Here is a 15739-nt window from a genome sequence, read left to right as displayed (position 1 = left end):
AATACACAGCTGGAGCAAATGAAATCAACTTCAAGCCTGCAGAATTCATGCTCTTGTCTTTCAGCGTTAAGCAAATGCTGTAAATCTTCCTGTAGAAATACAGAATATTTCCATAGAAAACATTTCCTTTCTCCATGAGGGTCTATTAGATGTCATGGTAACCAGAACAGGCAGTTGCAATGGAAATGGAAGAGCTCCCTCCCTCTCCCCTGACTGTCCATTGTCAAAAACATCAGTGACTGCCTCCCCAATCCCTTTAGGGACTTCCACAGGAGTTTTAATTGAGTTTCAAGTAGATGGTGACTTCAAGACAACCAGAGCAAATCCTTGGCAGGAGTGACATCTGTGACAAAAGCATTCAAAGCCTATTGTGCAGGGACTCTGCAGAATCCTAATAAGAAATCACAAACCCAAGCTACGGGTGTTCCAGCATTTTCATTCTTGTTCTAGAGACACAGGCTGTGGAAAACTTGGATCATCCAATACATCATGTCTCCATGGAACAAACAGGGAAATTATATCTTCTTGGAACATGACAGTAAAAGAAAAAAAATCCCAAGCATTAGTATTTTTCTGGACCTAAAAAAAATAATTAGGCTTTTTTTTTCTTCTTACTTTTAGACTGATTTTCTTAAAAATGGGTGGAAAAAATCCAAGCAATTATTTAAGATAATTAAATAATTTCACTTCCAACTGCTTTCCTCTTCTCGAGGTATATTATGCTTTATGGTTTATATATTTCTGTGCTGAGGGAACCTTTGGTCTTGGAGAAATGTGCCTCTGGGCTCCTCACGCTCCAGAATCTCCTGCCAAGGAGCTGAGGTTTGCTGACACACAAATGCCAGCGTGTGCCACCTGCCCATCCCACTCAGCCTGCCAGGCAAACCCGCTGCTTCTCCAGATCGCCACATCATCTTTGGAATATCCAATCTCCACAGACCAGTTGGTCAGACTGCAAAATAACCCTGGGAATGGCTTTGTTCCACAGAGCAGGTACTCCTGGGCAGCCCTGGGAGCCCTCCCTGCCTTTTGCCCAGCAGCTCCTGGGCAGCCCTGCCGTGCCCTGGTGCCACCTGGCACACTGCTCTGCCTGTGATGGTGTTATCAGCCCTCTGTCCATAAATCCCACAGGAAGTGGCTCTCCCTGGCTCTTCCCAGCTTTTCCCAGGCTCCCAGCTCAGCGTTATCACCCACAGATAAAGGCAGCCTGTGATTTCCCCTGGCTCTCAGCTTTGTGTCACCTGGCTCCCAGCCTCCTGCCTTCAGTCCTGTCCTCCTGGCACCTCCCTGCCCAGTGCCCTGATCCTGCTGGTACAGCTCCCTGGGAGGATGGCTGGGTTATGCTCAGAGTGGTTAAAAATGAGTTATTTACTCTCCTTGCCCTTCCCTCCCTCTACAGCTCGCAGTGCACTGAGATTCAGGCCTGAATTTGCACATTCTTGCATTAAGTTTGGAGATGGAGATGGAACTGCCTGGTTCCCATCTGTGAGTTCTGTCAGAGCTGGGACAAACCTTCCTCCCCACCCTGACCTGCTGGGCTTGGAAGGCCCTCATTAATGTCACACACACGTCTATGTGTGGCAGGTCTGAGTTACTTAGAAAACCCATCAGACTAAGTAACAGGAAGAGGCCCATCCTAATGCTTGACATGCATTTAATTTAATTCAGTCACATCATTCAGTGCTTGGCAAAACCAAAAAAGGAGAGCTAAAATGAGCTGCTTTTAAAGGCTTCCATCAAGGATGAGACAAATGCCAAGTAAAAATTGAGTGGTTGGAGGTGAGAGGGTGTAATACAAAAGGAAAGATGCAATGAATCAGAGTCCTTAGGTAATCAAAATACTTAAACCATAAAGATATCAAAAAGAATTAAGTTCTGTCCTTATCTCAGGACTATGCATGTCACAATTATACTGCAATCAAGAAAAAGTCTTCTGCACAAACACCTGTGCAGAACTGCTGCACTTGCAGTGTGTGTCACGGCCCAATGTTGTCACCTAGAGTCAAGAAGTAATCAGGTGATAAAATTTTCAGAGTGTTGATGTGTGTTAGAAGGCTTAGTCAAATAATTGCTGGATTCTGCGTGTTTTCTTACCCTGCTTTCATCCAGTCTTTCAGCTCTCTGCTTCCTCAAGGCTAAAGCATGGAGCATTAAAATAAGTCACAAATTCCAGTGAGTCTCTTTGCAAACAAGCAAATGTATGGGGGAATTAAACTGCGCCATCAACTTAGCATCTAACTCAGAAATTCCACCTTCCTAGAGTCTCATTTTCATCCAAAAGCTTTGTGAGCCTGCAGCAGGATTACAAATGCCAGGTTTGAGGGAGGGTTGGTGTCTGCAGGGGTTTGCAGCACTGCAGGAACTCCGTCTGCAGCAGCAGCTCTGGCCTGCACTGGCTGCTCCCAGCTCCTTCAGCTGGCAGCCAGAGAGAAGGCCAGCTCAGGAACGTGCTGAAGGACAGACTTCATTCTTTTCCCTCGTCTGAGTGGCTGAGGGCAGCTGCCCTTTGTGCCTTGCTGCCTTCGAGCAGGAAGGAATATTTGCAAAGTCACCTTGAGCAACCGCTGAGCTCCCAAAATTTGGCCACACACTTTCTGTTATGCCAATGATTGATGTGTGCAGCAGAGCCAGGGCTGAGACAGCACAGCCTGGAGAGTCCATTCAAAGCAGAAGAGAGATGTTACCCTAAATCTGAGATGGACTGCTGTGTTTATTTTTAATCCCTGAAATCAGGTATGTGTTGATCATCACAAGTGACAGAACAGAGGTGTAGCCACAAGTCCTCTAAAAGCACAGAGAAATTCGGCCTTGATTTCTTGGGAGTCTACCCACAAAAAATGCTCTCAACAGCTGATTCCTGGTGATGGTGGAGATGGTATGAAACCCTCCAGCCTTGCTTACTGTGTCGAGAGCTATTTATTTGGTTATTCAGCCACATAGTGACAACAGAGTCACCACAAATCATTGTACAAAAGTATAATTAGATCTGTGAGATAATACAGTCCACAGTTCGCAATGCAGCAGCAGTTGGAGATTTTATTAGTTTCATATTAATTCTTAGTGCTTACAAAAAAATTTCATGTGTTACAGAATTTATTTGAATTCAAGGTAGGAGGGGAGATCAAAACATGTGGCAGGTTCTCATTACTAGAGGTAATTTTGGATAATATTCAAGTTTTTCTTTCCATCTCAGTTCTGGCATCTGTTTTTCACATCTCCCTTACATCTGGAGCTAAGAGAATCGAAATTCTCAAACAAGTATGTATGTTGTTCCTTCTCAACAATGCTCTCCTGCAGTAGGAATAAACAAGATGAAAAAGTTTCACTTACTGTAAAATAAAGTAATATTTTATAACATATTTGACAAGTCGCTTCCAAGTAGAGCATTGCCTTGTCTCAGAAAAAAACTTTTCCCCTGACCTGTTTTGAGTGATTGTCTGGTTCTGTGTAGAGCACAGCCACTGACTGAGCTCACAAGAGAAATACATGGGCATACACACTGATTAAAAAATACACCTCTAGATTTGCTCCTAAAGTTAAAAAGTGGCAGAGAAAGTAAGATTTCTTTAGAATTTATGAATTAAGAAGATAATAATTTGCAAACTGAACTTCAGTTGCAGCAATTAAAAGAATAATTTTTAAAAAATTGTTAACATCTAAATAACATTTATTTTAAAAAGCTTGGAGAAAAGATGCCCTGCTGTGCCCATGAGATTTGAGCACTGGACTGGTGCTATGTGCAGAGAAATACCGTTCACACATTTCCTATCTCCTGCAGCATTTGCATTTATTTAGGGAACTTTTTCAGGTTCTGGGTTTGCTCCAGCTCCTGCCCAGCTGGTGGGAACCCCTCCGTGGTCTTTCCTTGGAACAGGCTCAGAGTTCTCCTGAGTGCTGAAGCAAACCCAGCGTGTCCCTCAGGCTGAGGATAAATGATTTCCCTGCTGAGTTCCCAGAGATTTCTGCCCAGTGCAGATTTCGAGAGCTGTGCCCTGAGGCTACACGCTCTGGCAAGGACAGGAGACACATGCAGCAAAATGCTGATCCCATTGTTAGCTGGGAGATTTTCCCTGCGAGACTCAGAGCCCCAAGCCAGAGTCCTGAGGAAGAAATGGGATTTTTGAACACTTACTTACATTCTGGAGAGGTATCAGTAGGTGAAGCCTCACTGTAAAGAAATGGTGTTGAATGTTAGAGCCTTGTAAAACACAAATCACGTCTTGTTAACAGCAGAACAAGAGATGTGAATAGATCTGAGCCCCTTCTTCAAGGTGAAGGACAGCCTTCGAGACTCTGCTTAGGTCTCCTTAAAACTGAAGCAGGAAAGTGCAGGACAGACAGTCCTTAAATGAACAACTGGAGAAATTTGCAGGGAACATTTTGTAAGTAAAGAAAAGGATTTACCTCTTCATCTTCTGGGCGTTCTTGATCTAGAAAAAAAAAACAAAACAGAGAAGAATGGTTAACAAAGCTGGCAATGAACTCAAGTGTAGGGCTGGGTACTGTTCAGAGATAAACCAGGAGGGGATGGGGCTGGGCAAACACACAGGATGTTTCCTGACAGTGGGACTGAGCACCCAGAACCTGGGAAGTTGACGGGAGCAGGAAACCACACCAGAGAGAGGAGAAATTAGCCTTGCACTGCTTAGGAGCAGACCTCCTCCTTGTTATCCACAGAAACCTGCCCCCTGCCCGCTCCCCACAGCTCTCAGCACCCCACACCAGCCCCTCACACCCTGGCGGGAGGAGCTGCCAAGGACTGGGGTCCCTGTTTCTCACAATGTCAGTGAGGATGGGTCAGGGCCGCTCACCGCGCACATCGTTCAGCAGAGAGTCCAGCTGCAACAAAAACCTCTTTTTCTGGGTTTCATACTGGGTCATCAGTCTGCCATTGAGCTGCACTGCCTCCACCTTGACATCCACAGTGAGCAGATCCAGACTGTCAACCCTAGGGCACAGAGAGTCACTGCACCAAGGAAAACCAGCCAGCTCCAAAGGTGACAGAATTCTTCACTAGGACAGAGTCTGCAAAGAGGAGAGGGCTTTGGCCACGTGAATTATTGGTTTAACAGCCCTCTGGGAAGGTTGGATTCCAACTGTTACATACTGTTATTTGTTTGGCAGTGCCTCGTGCTGACCGACCTGATGCGGTGGTTTTCAGGGCAGTCTGGACTTGGTGAAGGGAAGGAGAGATTTTTGACTCCATTTCAGAAGGCTGGTTTATTATATTATGATATATATTATATTAAAAAAAACCACACTATAACTAGACTACTAAGAACAGAGAGAAAAAATCATCAGAAGGCGAGACAGGAATAGAAAGGAATGAATAACAAAGTTCTGTGACTCCCAGAGAGTCCGAGAGCTGCTGCCCCCTGGATTGGCCACCAAGCAGAAACATCCCACACTGAGCAATGGAGGAAGCACCTGCTGCATCCCACAGCAGCAGATAACAAACTGTTTACACTTGAAGCTGAGGCCCTTCAGCTTCTCAGGAGAAGAAAATCCTAGCAAAGGGATTTTCACAAAATATCACCACTACGCCGACCTGCACTGGAACTTTCAAATGCAGATAATGAGAGAGGAGGAGGTGTTTTGATAATCCCCATGTGTGTGAACAGAGCCTTGACTTGCTGCAGGCAGGCTCTTACTGTTGTAGCAGTGCCAGAACAAGAACGCCAAAGGCACTAAATGGTGTCCAGGTTTCTGGAAAATTACCTTGATCCCAGGGGCTAGGATGTGACTTGCAGCACAGCCGTAACAGACCAAGCTGCAGCCCTGAGGTACAGGGTGATTGCAAGCTCTCCTTACAACCCAAGTTTGAACTCAGCTTTTACCAGTGCAAGTTACTGAGGTGACATCTCAAATTCCAGACAGATGTTTGAGCCAGCCCTTCGTGCAGCTGGGGCCTGCAGTGCTGCTGCAAAGCCTCTCTGGATCTGCAACTGTTGCCGCTGCACCACTGAATTACAGTTATCACACTGGAAGTAGTAAGTTATAAATTAAAGATAATAATAAATCTTTCAAGGTACTAAGCTTGTCCACAACTCAAAAACTTGCTGGGAAATGAGCTGGTTATCTCTGCTGCCAAAGGCCGCTCCCTGGGAACTCAGCTGAGGGAGTCACCAGTGTGCATCCAGGACAGTGTTACTGTAAACTGAACCCTAGGGCTTCATCCCTGATAAAAAGTTTGCTGGTAATAAAAGCCAGTGGTTTCTATGAGAATCCAGCCAGGAAGCCAAAATTTAAAGGGACAAGTGTAACAGCAGGCAGGGATCTCTCCGTCCCTGTTACTTGTGTGGATGTGGTTCTTCTGGCTCAGCTGGAATATGGAGCAGCTTTGCAGCACAGGGTGGTGGGGTTTGATCCCAGTTATCAACACCGTATTTTTTCAAGGAAGAAAACAAATGTTATGAAGTGGAACATACCTGGCTGTGACTACTTTCAGATCCTACCAAGAGAATTGTTAAAAAAAAAAAAAAGAAAAAAAAAGAAAAAAAAAGAGAAAGAAAGAGAGATATCATTAGTGTGATTTTCAGAAAGGTCACCTGGCTGAGAAATAGGCAGATCCATGAAGAAAAGCAGAATACCACTGCTTACTCTGAAGAAGTGGAAAATATCTGTCTGCTCTTTTATCATCTGCAAAGCCTGAAGATTCTGCTCAGCCTGGTCTCTCTTCTGTTCCATTTCCTTCCTTGCGTTGGCAATGACTGCCAGGTCTTCGTCCTCATAAGACTGAATGTCACTCAGGATCATACTCTGTTTCTTATCAAGCTCTGCCTTTATACTTTTAAACAGCTCTTTCAGGTCAGAAGTCAGTGTTACGGTATTGTTCTAAATGAAGAGATAAGAAAAAGGGGCACTGGCTCAGAAACTCCACCCTTCAGTTATAAGCCTCTGCTTATCAATTAGGATTCTATCTGTCTTTTGTGCTGGCTTTAGCAGGAATTAGACAATAAACATTTGCTAGGAATATCTGATTCAACAGAGGCTTTTCAAAATTAATCCTGATATAGTAAGTCAGATATATAAAGTCAGATAAATTTCTTGAATTGAATACCAATGTGAGAGCTTACTGGTACACACTGAAAATCCCACTTGTAGATATAAATTGCTTTTCTTTTATTAAACACGTAGAAAACTTTAAGAATGCATAATCTTATGTACAGTCTGTGGGCTGCCAGTCCTGCAACCTGGTCTGTGCAACCACAATACAGGGTGGAATCCCCCAGCTGGCTCCTCCTGAGGAGGAGCTGGAAGGCTGCAATGAAGCTTGGCTTCTGGCAGTTTCTCAAACCACTCTTTTCCCTGTCCATTCATCTGCTTCTAACAGTACAGTTTCCATCACTTATTGCTGGGAAACTGTGAAGGAAAGATGCTATGAATTAACAATAATCTGAATACCAACCTTGATCTGATTCTCGCTTTCCTGAAGCTCTTCTAGGGCAATAATTAAATCACTTTTGGATTCCTGCAGGTCTGCCATGGTGTTGAAGAGTTCAATCTGGCAGAAGGAAAGACAGCACTGAACTTCCCAGCAGGAACAGCTTCAAACCAGACGGACAGTTTGTGGAGCTGGTGAAATGACCATTGTCTCACACATCCCACTTCTGCTAGGCAGCCCTGAAATTTTGATATGCAGCTTGGGGGAGGAAGTTAGTTTGCAATCCATATAGCTGCAAAGGATGCTTCTGCTAATTCCTGAGGAGGCTGTGATCTGTCCTGAGGTCCAGAGGGATCCATTTCCTGCCCATGCACTGGGTTCCTGCAGGGCTTTTGCTTGGGCTCCAAACTGAGCCCAGATATTTCAAACTCAAGGCAGTGAGTGAGCACAGGGAATATATTCACTCCCCTCAGTCTCAGCTGATTCTGGAGCATTTCAAGGACAGCAGCTCGACTCAGAGGCAGGAATATGGAGACCCCACGTCTCTTGTATCTACTGGGACACTAGCTCCACAAAATTTGTGGCAGAGGGAGGAATCCCAGAATCACTGAAATTGCAAAAGACCTCCAAGGTCATCGAGTTCAACCTGTGACCAATCGCCACCTTGTCACGCAGCCCAGAGCACTGAGTGCCACGTCCAGTGGTTCCCTGGACATCGCCAGGAATGGGACTCCACCACCTCCCTGGGCAGCCCCTTCCAATGTCTAATAACTCTCTCAGTGAAGAAATTCCTCCTGATGTCCAACCCGAAACTCCCCGGCACAACCTGAGACTGCCTCCCCTCATCCTGTCACAGGTTACTGGGGAGCAGAGCCTGATCCCCACCGTGCTACAGCACGGACAGAGCCCAAGGGAAGGACCTCGAGAGGGAAAACTCCCTTCCTCACCCAAAATTCAACAGCATGGCATTGCCGGGGCTCTGTGGAGGAAGGGATTTTCTAATCCCTGCAGGAATACTTCTCAATCCCAGCCAGGAACAGCGCAGCGAGGGCGGCTGGCAGTGCCGGGGCAGCGGAGCCTGTCGCTGAGGGGAGCGGAGCCTGAGGGACCCCCGCGCCCTGAGGGACCGAGCCAGCCTGTCCCGGCCAGCCCCGAACACCCTTCCCCGCTCCTCTCTTGGCTGTTCACACTGCTCTGGCAACACACAGGAGGGAATGAGAAGCAATTTCCAGCACAATGCACCAGTCCCTTGCTGGGGAGGAGAGGAATTTCCCGGGGCTGCCCTCACACCCATCCCCACTCCCTGTGGAAGCCCTACCGCCCTTCCAGAGGCTCTTCCCCGTTATCGCGGCCAGGGCAGGGGCCATGGGCAGGGAAGAGCTCCCTACCAGCTCTTTGTCGTGTCCCTCCTTCATGGTGATGATCTCGTGGCCCTTGTGGGCCCCGGCCGTGGAGCAGAGCACGCAGATGCACTCCTCCTCCCTCAGGCAGTAGCATTCCAGCAGCTTGCCGTGAACCCGGCACCTCCTCTCCTCCGCCTTGCCCTCTCCCACCTCCACCAGCATGTGTTCCTGGTGGAAATCCCTGGCGTTGTGTTTGCTCAGGTGGGCCTGGCACAGGGACGCCTCGCAAATCAGGCAGATTTTCACAGCTGGCTGGGGCTCATCCAGGCACTGCTCACAGGGAACCACCGTCTTCCCCTTCTCGGCGCCTTCGTCCTGCTGGAGGCTTTCTCTTCCAGCCTGTTGCGCTTCGGAAGCGGTGGCCTTAAATACCTCCACGATGTTGCGCAGACAGAAGTTGTTGTATACCTCCAAGGAGACACCCAGGTCGGCCATGCAGGTGGGGCAGGTCCCGAGGCACTGCGAACGCAGCGCCCCCTCAATGCACAGCCGGCAGAAGCTGTGGCCGCAGCTCAGCGACACCGGCTCCTGGTACAGCTCCAGGCAGATGGGGCAGGTGAGCTCGGCCTTCAGGACGCTAGCCCCTCCACACGCCATGCCTGCGGCAAGAGCACAGAACCGAAACTAACACCTGAAGCAGGCTCCCTGCCCAGGGTCTGGCCGGCCCTCCTCTCCAAGCCCTCCCCTTCCAGCCCCTTCCTCCGCCCCTGGCCGGGCAGAGGAATGTTCCCTCTGCCGGCTCCGCGCTTCCCTGCGCTGCGGCAGCCGCTTCGGGAAGTTTCCCCTCAATCTCCAGCAGGGAATGCTGCCCAGTCTCTCCTCACCTCCCAGGGCAGCTTTGCGTCCGCACTGGATGTGCAGGATGGAAAGAGACATCCGAGATCAAAGATCACGGCTTAGATCAAAGATCAGCATCGCTGCTGCCTCGTTCTGTAGCGGTTGATGTTGAACTGTCAACTTTTAGATAAAATAAATTGCCATTGTGTTTAACAAGCTAATAACACGACTTTATTAACATGAACTCAACACAGTATTGAAAACATCTGAACAAAATGAGCAACTTAATGGTATTTCCATTATGATTAACAGAACAAATAAGACAGGAGCTCTTGCAGGAAGAGGCGGGGAGCTGTGACATACCCCCTCACAGCAGCCCACAATCCAATTTCTGATGTGCCAGCTTAGCACAGCCTCCGTGCAAGGCTCACAATTTCTAGGCCTGGAAATGCAAAACAACACCTTGTTCCCACATTACTACAGGAGCTTCAACACACTGATGGCAGCATGGATGGGACACTTGAAAGGGATGGTTCCAGTCTCTATAAGCCTGAAGTTCTGAACAGGATGTCCAGCCTTGTCAGACACATCATGAAAAGACAGTGTTTCTTCTACCATGGATTTCTTTGACTTAAGGAACACACAGAGGCAGCATTCAAACCAGGCACAAACAATTCCAAGCTTCCAGCAGCTCTCTCATTGCTGGTATCCTCCTTCCAGCAGCTCTGGGATGGCACTGTGTGTACTGGAGTCCTGTCCTGGTTTGGGCTGGGATTCAGTCTAATCATGAGAACTCCATTCTTGAGAATTCATTCTCTTCTCAGCAGCTGGTACAGTTTTGGGTTCAGTAGGGAATAATGTTGGTAACACAACGATGGTTTGGCTGTGGCTGAGCAGTGCTAGACCTGAGCCAAGGAGCTTTCTGTGCCTCACGCTCTGCCAGCGAGGAAGTGCACAAAAAGCTGGGAAGGAGCGTAGCTGGGGCTGGTGACCCAAAGGGATATTCCACTCACCAGAACACCACGGCCAGTGTATGAACTGGGGGGAGATGGCCACAAGGAGCCAAGTGCTGCTCAGGAACAGTGGCTGGACATCAGAGAGCGGGTGATGGGGGAGCAACTGTGCTGTGCGTTGATAGTTTTGGTTGGGTTTTCTCTCTCTCTTCCCTGCTTTCTATGATTGTTATCATTATGATTGCCACTGAATTTGTATTTCATTAGGCTAGTTGAAAGAAAAATGAGGGGCAGATCCAAACGTGAATCCATGGTATGGTGTAGAACCAAATGAGAAGGGGCCTAAAGAGAAAAAACACATAATGATTACCAGATCATTGTGGACATTTGGAGCCTGCCTCTGTCCTGACCCGAGGCCCGCTGCCAGCAAGGGCTGAAGCAACACCCAGACAGCAGTACCCAGGGAACCCTAATTTCAAGAATTCAGTCAGACAAGTGTCCACTGTGCACAGCTCTGGGACTGTAGGCAAAGCCTACAAAACACTGCAAAGGAATAGAAGTACTTATTTACACAGGAAGAGTAGGATACTTATGTCTGACCCTGCTGCTGCTGGGATGAGTTCTCAACATCCCCCTGAATCAAAGAGATGCCACAGAGGAATTGCTATCACCTTCTCTTAATCCTCCCAGAAAACTCCTGGGACTTCCCAACCTCTTCATCCATAGCCTGGTTTAGCAAGATGTATTCAAGGCATGCCCCAAAGCCCTGAATGGCAGGACCAGCTCCCTTTGCTGCACACACATGTGCAAGCAGGCATACAGTGTAAGGAATTAGCACTTCTAGAGGTACTCGGTGTACTTGGTGCCTCATTACAGTCCTTTCCTACACAGGTTTTATTGACTTCCCCATTTGCTTTTGACATGGTGAAATGAGCACTTACCACTACGTCCCTGTCCCTGTCCCCATCCCGGTGCTGGTCCTCGTCCCTGCTGCTGGTATCCCGAAGGTGATGGCTGCTTAAAGGAGACCTCCATGTTTGAGACAAATTGCTGGAAAAGTCTCAGAATATTATCTCTTGTTGATTTCTCCAAAGTAATGGGTGGCTTTGGCAGCATCACACCATCCCTGTTAGGAAGTGACTGGCATTTCCTAAAACGTGCAGAAGGAATCACAGAACCAGAGGTGGGAAAAGAACGCCAAGGCCAGCGAGTCCCAGCTGTGCCCAACACCCACCCTGTCCCCAGCCCAGAGCCCCAAGTGCCACCTCCAGCCCTTCCTGGGACACTCCAGGGATGGGGATCCAAACCTCCCCGGGCAGCTCCAGGGCCTGAGCCCCCTTTCCATGGGGAAATTCCTGCTGTGCCCACCCTGAGCCTGCCCTGGCCCAGCCTGAGGCCGCTCCCTCTCCTCCTGTCCCTGTTCCTGGGAGCAGAGCCCGACCCCCCGGCTGTCCCCTCCTGCCAGGAGCTGTGCAGAGCCAGAAGGGCCCCCCTGAGCCTCCTTTTCTCCAGGCTGAGCCCCTTCCCAGCTCCCTCAGGGATTCTCCAGACCCTTCCCAGCTCCGTTCCCTTCCCTGGGCACGCTCCAGCCCCTCCAGGGCGCTCTTGCCCTGAGGGCCCAGAACTGGACACAGCACTCACGCTGTCACCTCAGCAGTGCCAGCACAGGGGACAGTCCCTGCCCTGCTCCTGCTGCCACACCATTGCTGAGACAGCCCAGGTGCCATTGCCTCTTGCCCACCTGGGCACACTTGGGCTCATGTTCAGCCAACACTGAACAGCATTCCCAGCGTCTTTCCTGCCAGGCAGCTTTGCTGTCACTGTCCCCCAGGCCGGAACAGCATGACATTGTTGTGACCACAGTGCAGGACCTGCCCTTTGCCTCACGGGCCTCCCACTGCTGCCCTTGGCCCGTGCATCCAGCCTGTCCTGATCCCACTCCTGCCCGCCTTGGGCCGGCTGGAACTCACTGAGAGCGCGCTCCGTCCCTCGTCCGCATCATCAATAAAGATATTAAACCTCAGCAGCAGCTTACCTGCCTTTGATCACTGAAAAAGCCTGGAAAGACATTTGGAAAGCAGGATCAGCCCAGGGCAGGCACAGGCCAGCTCTGGAGCTGGGTGTCTCTGGGGATGGGGATGCTGATAGGTACCTTGGTGAAAAGAAGCGTGTCCTTCTGATGCCTCAGAGCCTCCAGCTCCCGGATATCCTGGCTGGCTGAATCCTTCATCCTCTTGTGATTATTCACCTCTGTCTGAATCTTAGAAAGTTGTTCCTCCTCATAGTCACTGAGAACTTTCAGGACCTCCCCTTTTTTCTTCTCTAGCTCCTTCTGCATCTCCTTGAACAGGCTCTCCAGCCGTTCCCTCCGCTGGCTCTCATCAGTCTATTAAGAAAACAATTTCAAATTTGTAAGGGACATTTTCCACATAAGCTCATACTCAGAAAAAAAATCTGTCTTTGTTCTGGGATTAAAAAAGTCACTAAACGTTGGAGGTTGGAAAAAAACAAAAGCAACACCCCAGCCACTCATCAAGGGGCACAGACTTTCAAGCTTAACTAAGAATGGACCTCCCAGTCTGATAAGAAAGTTCTGCATCATCCTTCTTCAAAGAAGAAATCTCAAAAGTACATGAGAAACCACCCAGGAACTAAGAAAGCTTCAGAATCCATAATCTCCTTCTGGAGAAGGGCAAAAGAAACCTTTATCTCCTTATTTAGCAGCAAGCAAACACCCCAAGGTGATACTGGACCTTGAAACAAACCTTGAGTTCCTCTTTTTGTTTCAGCAGGTTTGCTATGGCTTTATCCACGGCAGCTTCATGGTTTTTCAGTGATTCCAGAATGCCAGGAAAAGATTCCTACAAATATCACAGGAAGGAGATATCAGGAGAGGAATGCCATAATGCACGAGATCAGCAGTTTTATCACAGGGGTTAAGCGAGACTTGCAAAGGTCTGCTCACTGCCTGCTCTCAGGACAAATCAGCAGATAAACGTTCACTGGAAGGTTTTATCCCTGAACAAATGCCACAATTACAAGCACAAAAAGGACAATTTGAGGCTGAAAACTGTTCACCTGCACTAGCCACACATAAAGCTATTTCCCCTGCTGGCACCTTTCCTTCTGTTACTCTGCCATTAATTATCTTTGCATAAGTGCAGCTCAGGCTCATCTTTGCCTTGGAGGCGCACCAAGGACTAAAACCTTGCAGGAGCGCTCAGTCCCACCAGTTTGGCCAAACTCTTCCCTGAGGAGGGGAAAAAAGCCTTGATAACATCTTGTTTTATACCTCAAGGGCCAAAGCCGGGGAGACTCTGGGACAAAACTAAGGATAAAAGCCCAGGATTGCAATTCAGCCCCATGCTGGCTCTGCAGTTCTCAAACTGCGGAGCTGCCCCTGTGCCGTGGCAGCTCTCTGGGGTTTTCCTGGCGCAATCCAGGCCGGTGCCACCGCGCCAGCAGCCTCTCACCTGGGCTTCGCCGAAAGCCTCCTCCAAGCTGATGATCTTGTGGCTCTTGTGGGAGATGACGGAGCACAGGACGCAGATGCACTCCGAGTCGGTCTCACAGAAGCACTCCAGCACTTTGCCGTGCTGGGGGCATCTCCTCTCAGCCAGAAGCCGGCCGTCGCAGGGCTCCACCAGCACGTGGCTCCTCTGGTCGTTCTTAAGGTTGTGCCTGCTCAGGTGCGCTTGGCACAGCGAGGCTTCGCAGCTCAGGCACGTCTTCACTGCGGGCTGCGGCTCCTGGAGGCAGAAATCACACCGGAGCACCTCCTCGGCCTGCGCCGAGCTTTCCGCCTTCTCCTTGCCTTGTTCCTCCTCCTGGAGCGCGGGAGCATCCACGAACTTCTGCACGATGTTGCGGAGGTGGAAGTTGGCCCGCAGCTCCCCGACGGGCGAGTGGCACAGCGGGCAGCGGGCAGGGCTCTGCTGGCCCCGCAGCGCCTGCTTGATGCACTCCTTGCAGAAGCTGTGGCTGCAGTCCACGCTCGTGGGGTCCCTGTAGATGTCCAGGCAGATGGGACAGGTCAGCTCTTCCTTCAGCCCGGCCATGGCCTTTGCCTGGGCCATGGCTGCAGCTCCGGGCACGGCTGACGGGGAGGGCTCTGCTGGGAAACGAAACTGAACGCGGGAAGTGACGAGGAATGAACTTTATTCACCCCGTGGGCTAAAGCTGCTGCCTCCGCCCCTTGCGACGGAGGGGCTTCCCTCTCTGCAGCTTCCCGCCTCTCGGGTCGCGTGGGCAGGGCCTGTGGCTCTCCCGGATAAGTACCAAAAAGTTGTAACAAGTCGTTAATAAACTCTTGGAAATTCCTTTCGGTTTAGCGGCCAGGGCTTTGTCCCGTGTGCAAGCGGTTATCTCAGCCCTGAAGTCTCTGAGCCTGAACAATGTGGGTAAGAACTAATAACCTGGTCTGACCACAGCAATGGGATGCATTCAAAGAGAGGAAACATTTTTGGAGGTCTGTGGCCAAAAAATAATAGTTGGTGAAATTGGATGTTCCCCTAACGACTAGCCAAGACCCTGAAAAGAACTCTACTCCCATGAAAATAAACTCTGAGAAGTGATTTAAACATGCAGAAAATTCAGGGAGTGTTTAGCAAATAGGTATGAGTTTGGGGAAATGTACTGGATATGTAAAAGTTACATAGATTACAGCTGGTCTGTCAGCAAGGTCTCCCCCTCTGCAAAGCCTCCTGGATGGAGCTGGACAGCAGGCTGGCAGTGATGAATGCTGAGCGGGCACTTGTGTGGGTGACCTGAAGCGCAGCCTCCAGAGCCCCTGGGCAGAGCCTGTGTGGCACAGAGCTGAGCTCCCTGCCAGGCAGCTCCTGTGCCAGCAGAGGCCAGGGCAGGATTTGGTGTCAGGTGCCGCTGCTCAGGGCACAGGTGGGAGCTGAGACTCCAGAAAGCAGCCCAGGACAGCTCAGCAGGCAGTGAAATGAAGACCACACAGTGGGCATTGCACGCTGGTCAGGAACAGCAGCCTGGGGTGGGCTGCCCCCACTGCCAGGTGCCAGCCAGCCCAGGGCACGATCAAAGCTGTCCCTGTTCACAAAAGCTCCTGAGTGACTGATTTTCCCCTCCCAAGAGGCACACTGTGCAGGGAGATAAATAACAGTGCCCCCCTCCCCTCCAGCAGCCACAGGAGCTACTCCAAACCAGCGCCTGTCTGTGTGAAAAGGAGTTGTTTTATCACAAAGTTCTGCCAAAAT

The 15739-nt window shown here is 49.6% G+C and overlaps 2 protein-coding genes across 6 annotated transcripts; both read right to left on the bottom strand.

The window, feature by feature from the left end:
- Window positions 1–3010: 3010 nt before the first annotated feature.
- LOC119706419 (E3 ubiquitin/ISG15 ligase TRIM25-like) lies at window positions 3011–9451 on the bottom strand. Of its 4 annotated transcripts, none has more exons than XM_038150106.1 (8): window positions 8773–9451; window positions 7409–7504; window positions 6601–6834; window positions 6429–6451; window positions 4812–4948; window positions 4405–4430; window positions 4133–4168; window positions 3011–3291 (listed from the first exon to the last, which is right to left on the bottom strand). In XM_038150106.1, exons 1-7 carry the CDS (start codon window positions 9382–9384, stop codon window positions 4166–4168), a joined length of 1131 nt encoding a protein of 376 aa, XP_038006034.1. In that variant the 5' UTR covers window positions 9385–9451; the 3' UTR covers window positions 3011–3291; window positions 4133–4165. The 4 variants fall into 4 exon arrangements, with proteins under 4 accessions (XP_038006034.1, XP_038006033.1, XP_038006036.1 ...); XM_038150105.1 differs by having other exon boundaries at window positions 4137–4168; XM_038150108.1 differs by lacking the exon at window positions 4812–4948.
- Window positions 9452–9772: 321 nt separating this feature from the next.
- LOC119706364 (E3 ubiquitin/ISG15 ligase TRIM25-like) lies at window positions 9773–15115 on the bottom strand. 2 transcript variants are annotated; one of them, XM_038149949.1, is made up of 6 exons: window positions 13991–15115; window positions 13271–13378; window positions 12670–12903; window positions 12553–12575; window positions 11459–11667; window positions 9773–10859 (listed from the first exon to the last, which is right to left on the bottom strand). In XM_038149949.1, exons 1-6 carry the CDS (start codon window positions 14591–14593, stop codon window positions 10786–10788), a joined length of 1251 nt encoding a protein of 416 aa, XP_038005877.1. In that variant the 5' UTR covers window positions 14594–15115; the 3' UTR covers window positions 9773–10785. The 2 variants fall into 2 exon arrangements, with proteins under 2 accessions (XP_038005877.1, XP_038005878.1); XM_038149950.1 differs by having other exon boundaries at window positions 13283–13378; window positions 13991–15103.
- Between the last annotated feature and the right edge of the window lie 624 nt (window positions 15116–15739).

This window comes from Motacilla alba, chromosome 13, assembly GCF_015832195.1.
Source record: "Motacilla alba alba isolate MOTALB_02 chromosome 13, Motacilla_alba_V1.0_pri, whole genome shotgun sequence".
Lineage (NCBI taxonomy): Eukaryota > Metazoa > Chordata > Aves > Passeriformes > Motacillidae > Motacilla > Motacilla alba.
Note: the sequence above shows the minus strand (reverse complement) of the source record. Positions and strands in the feature narration are given on the sequence as shown.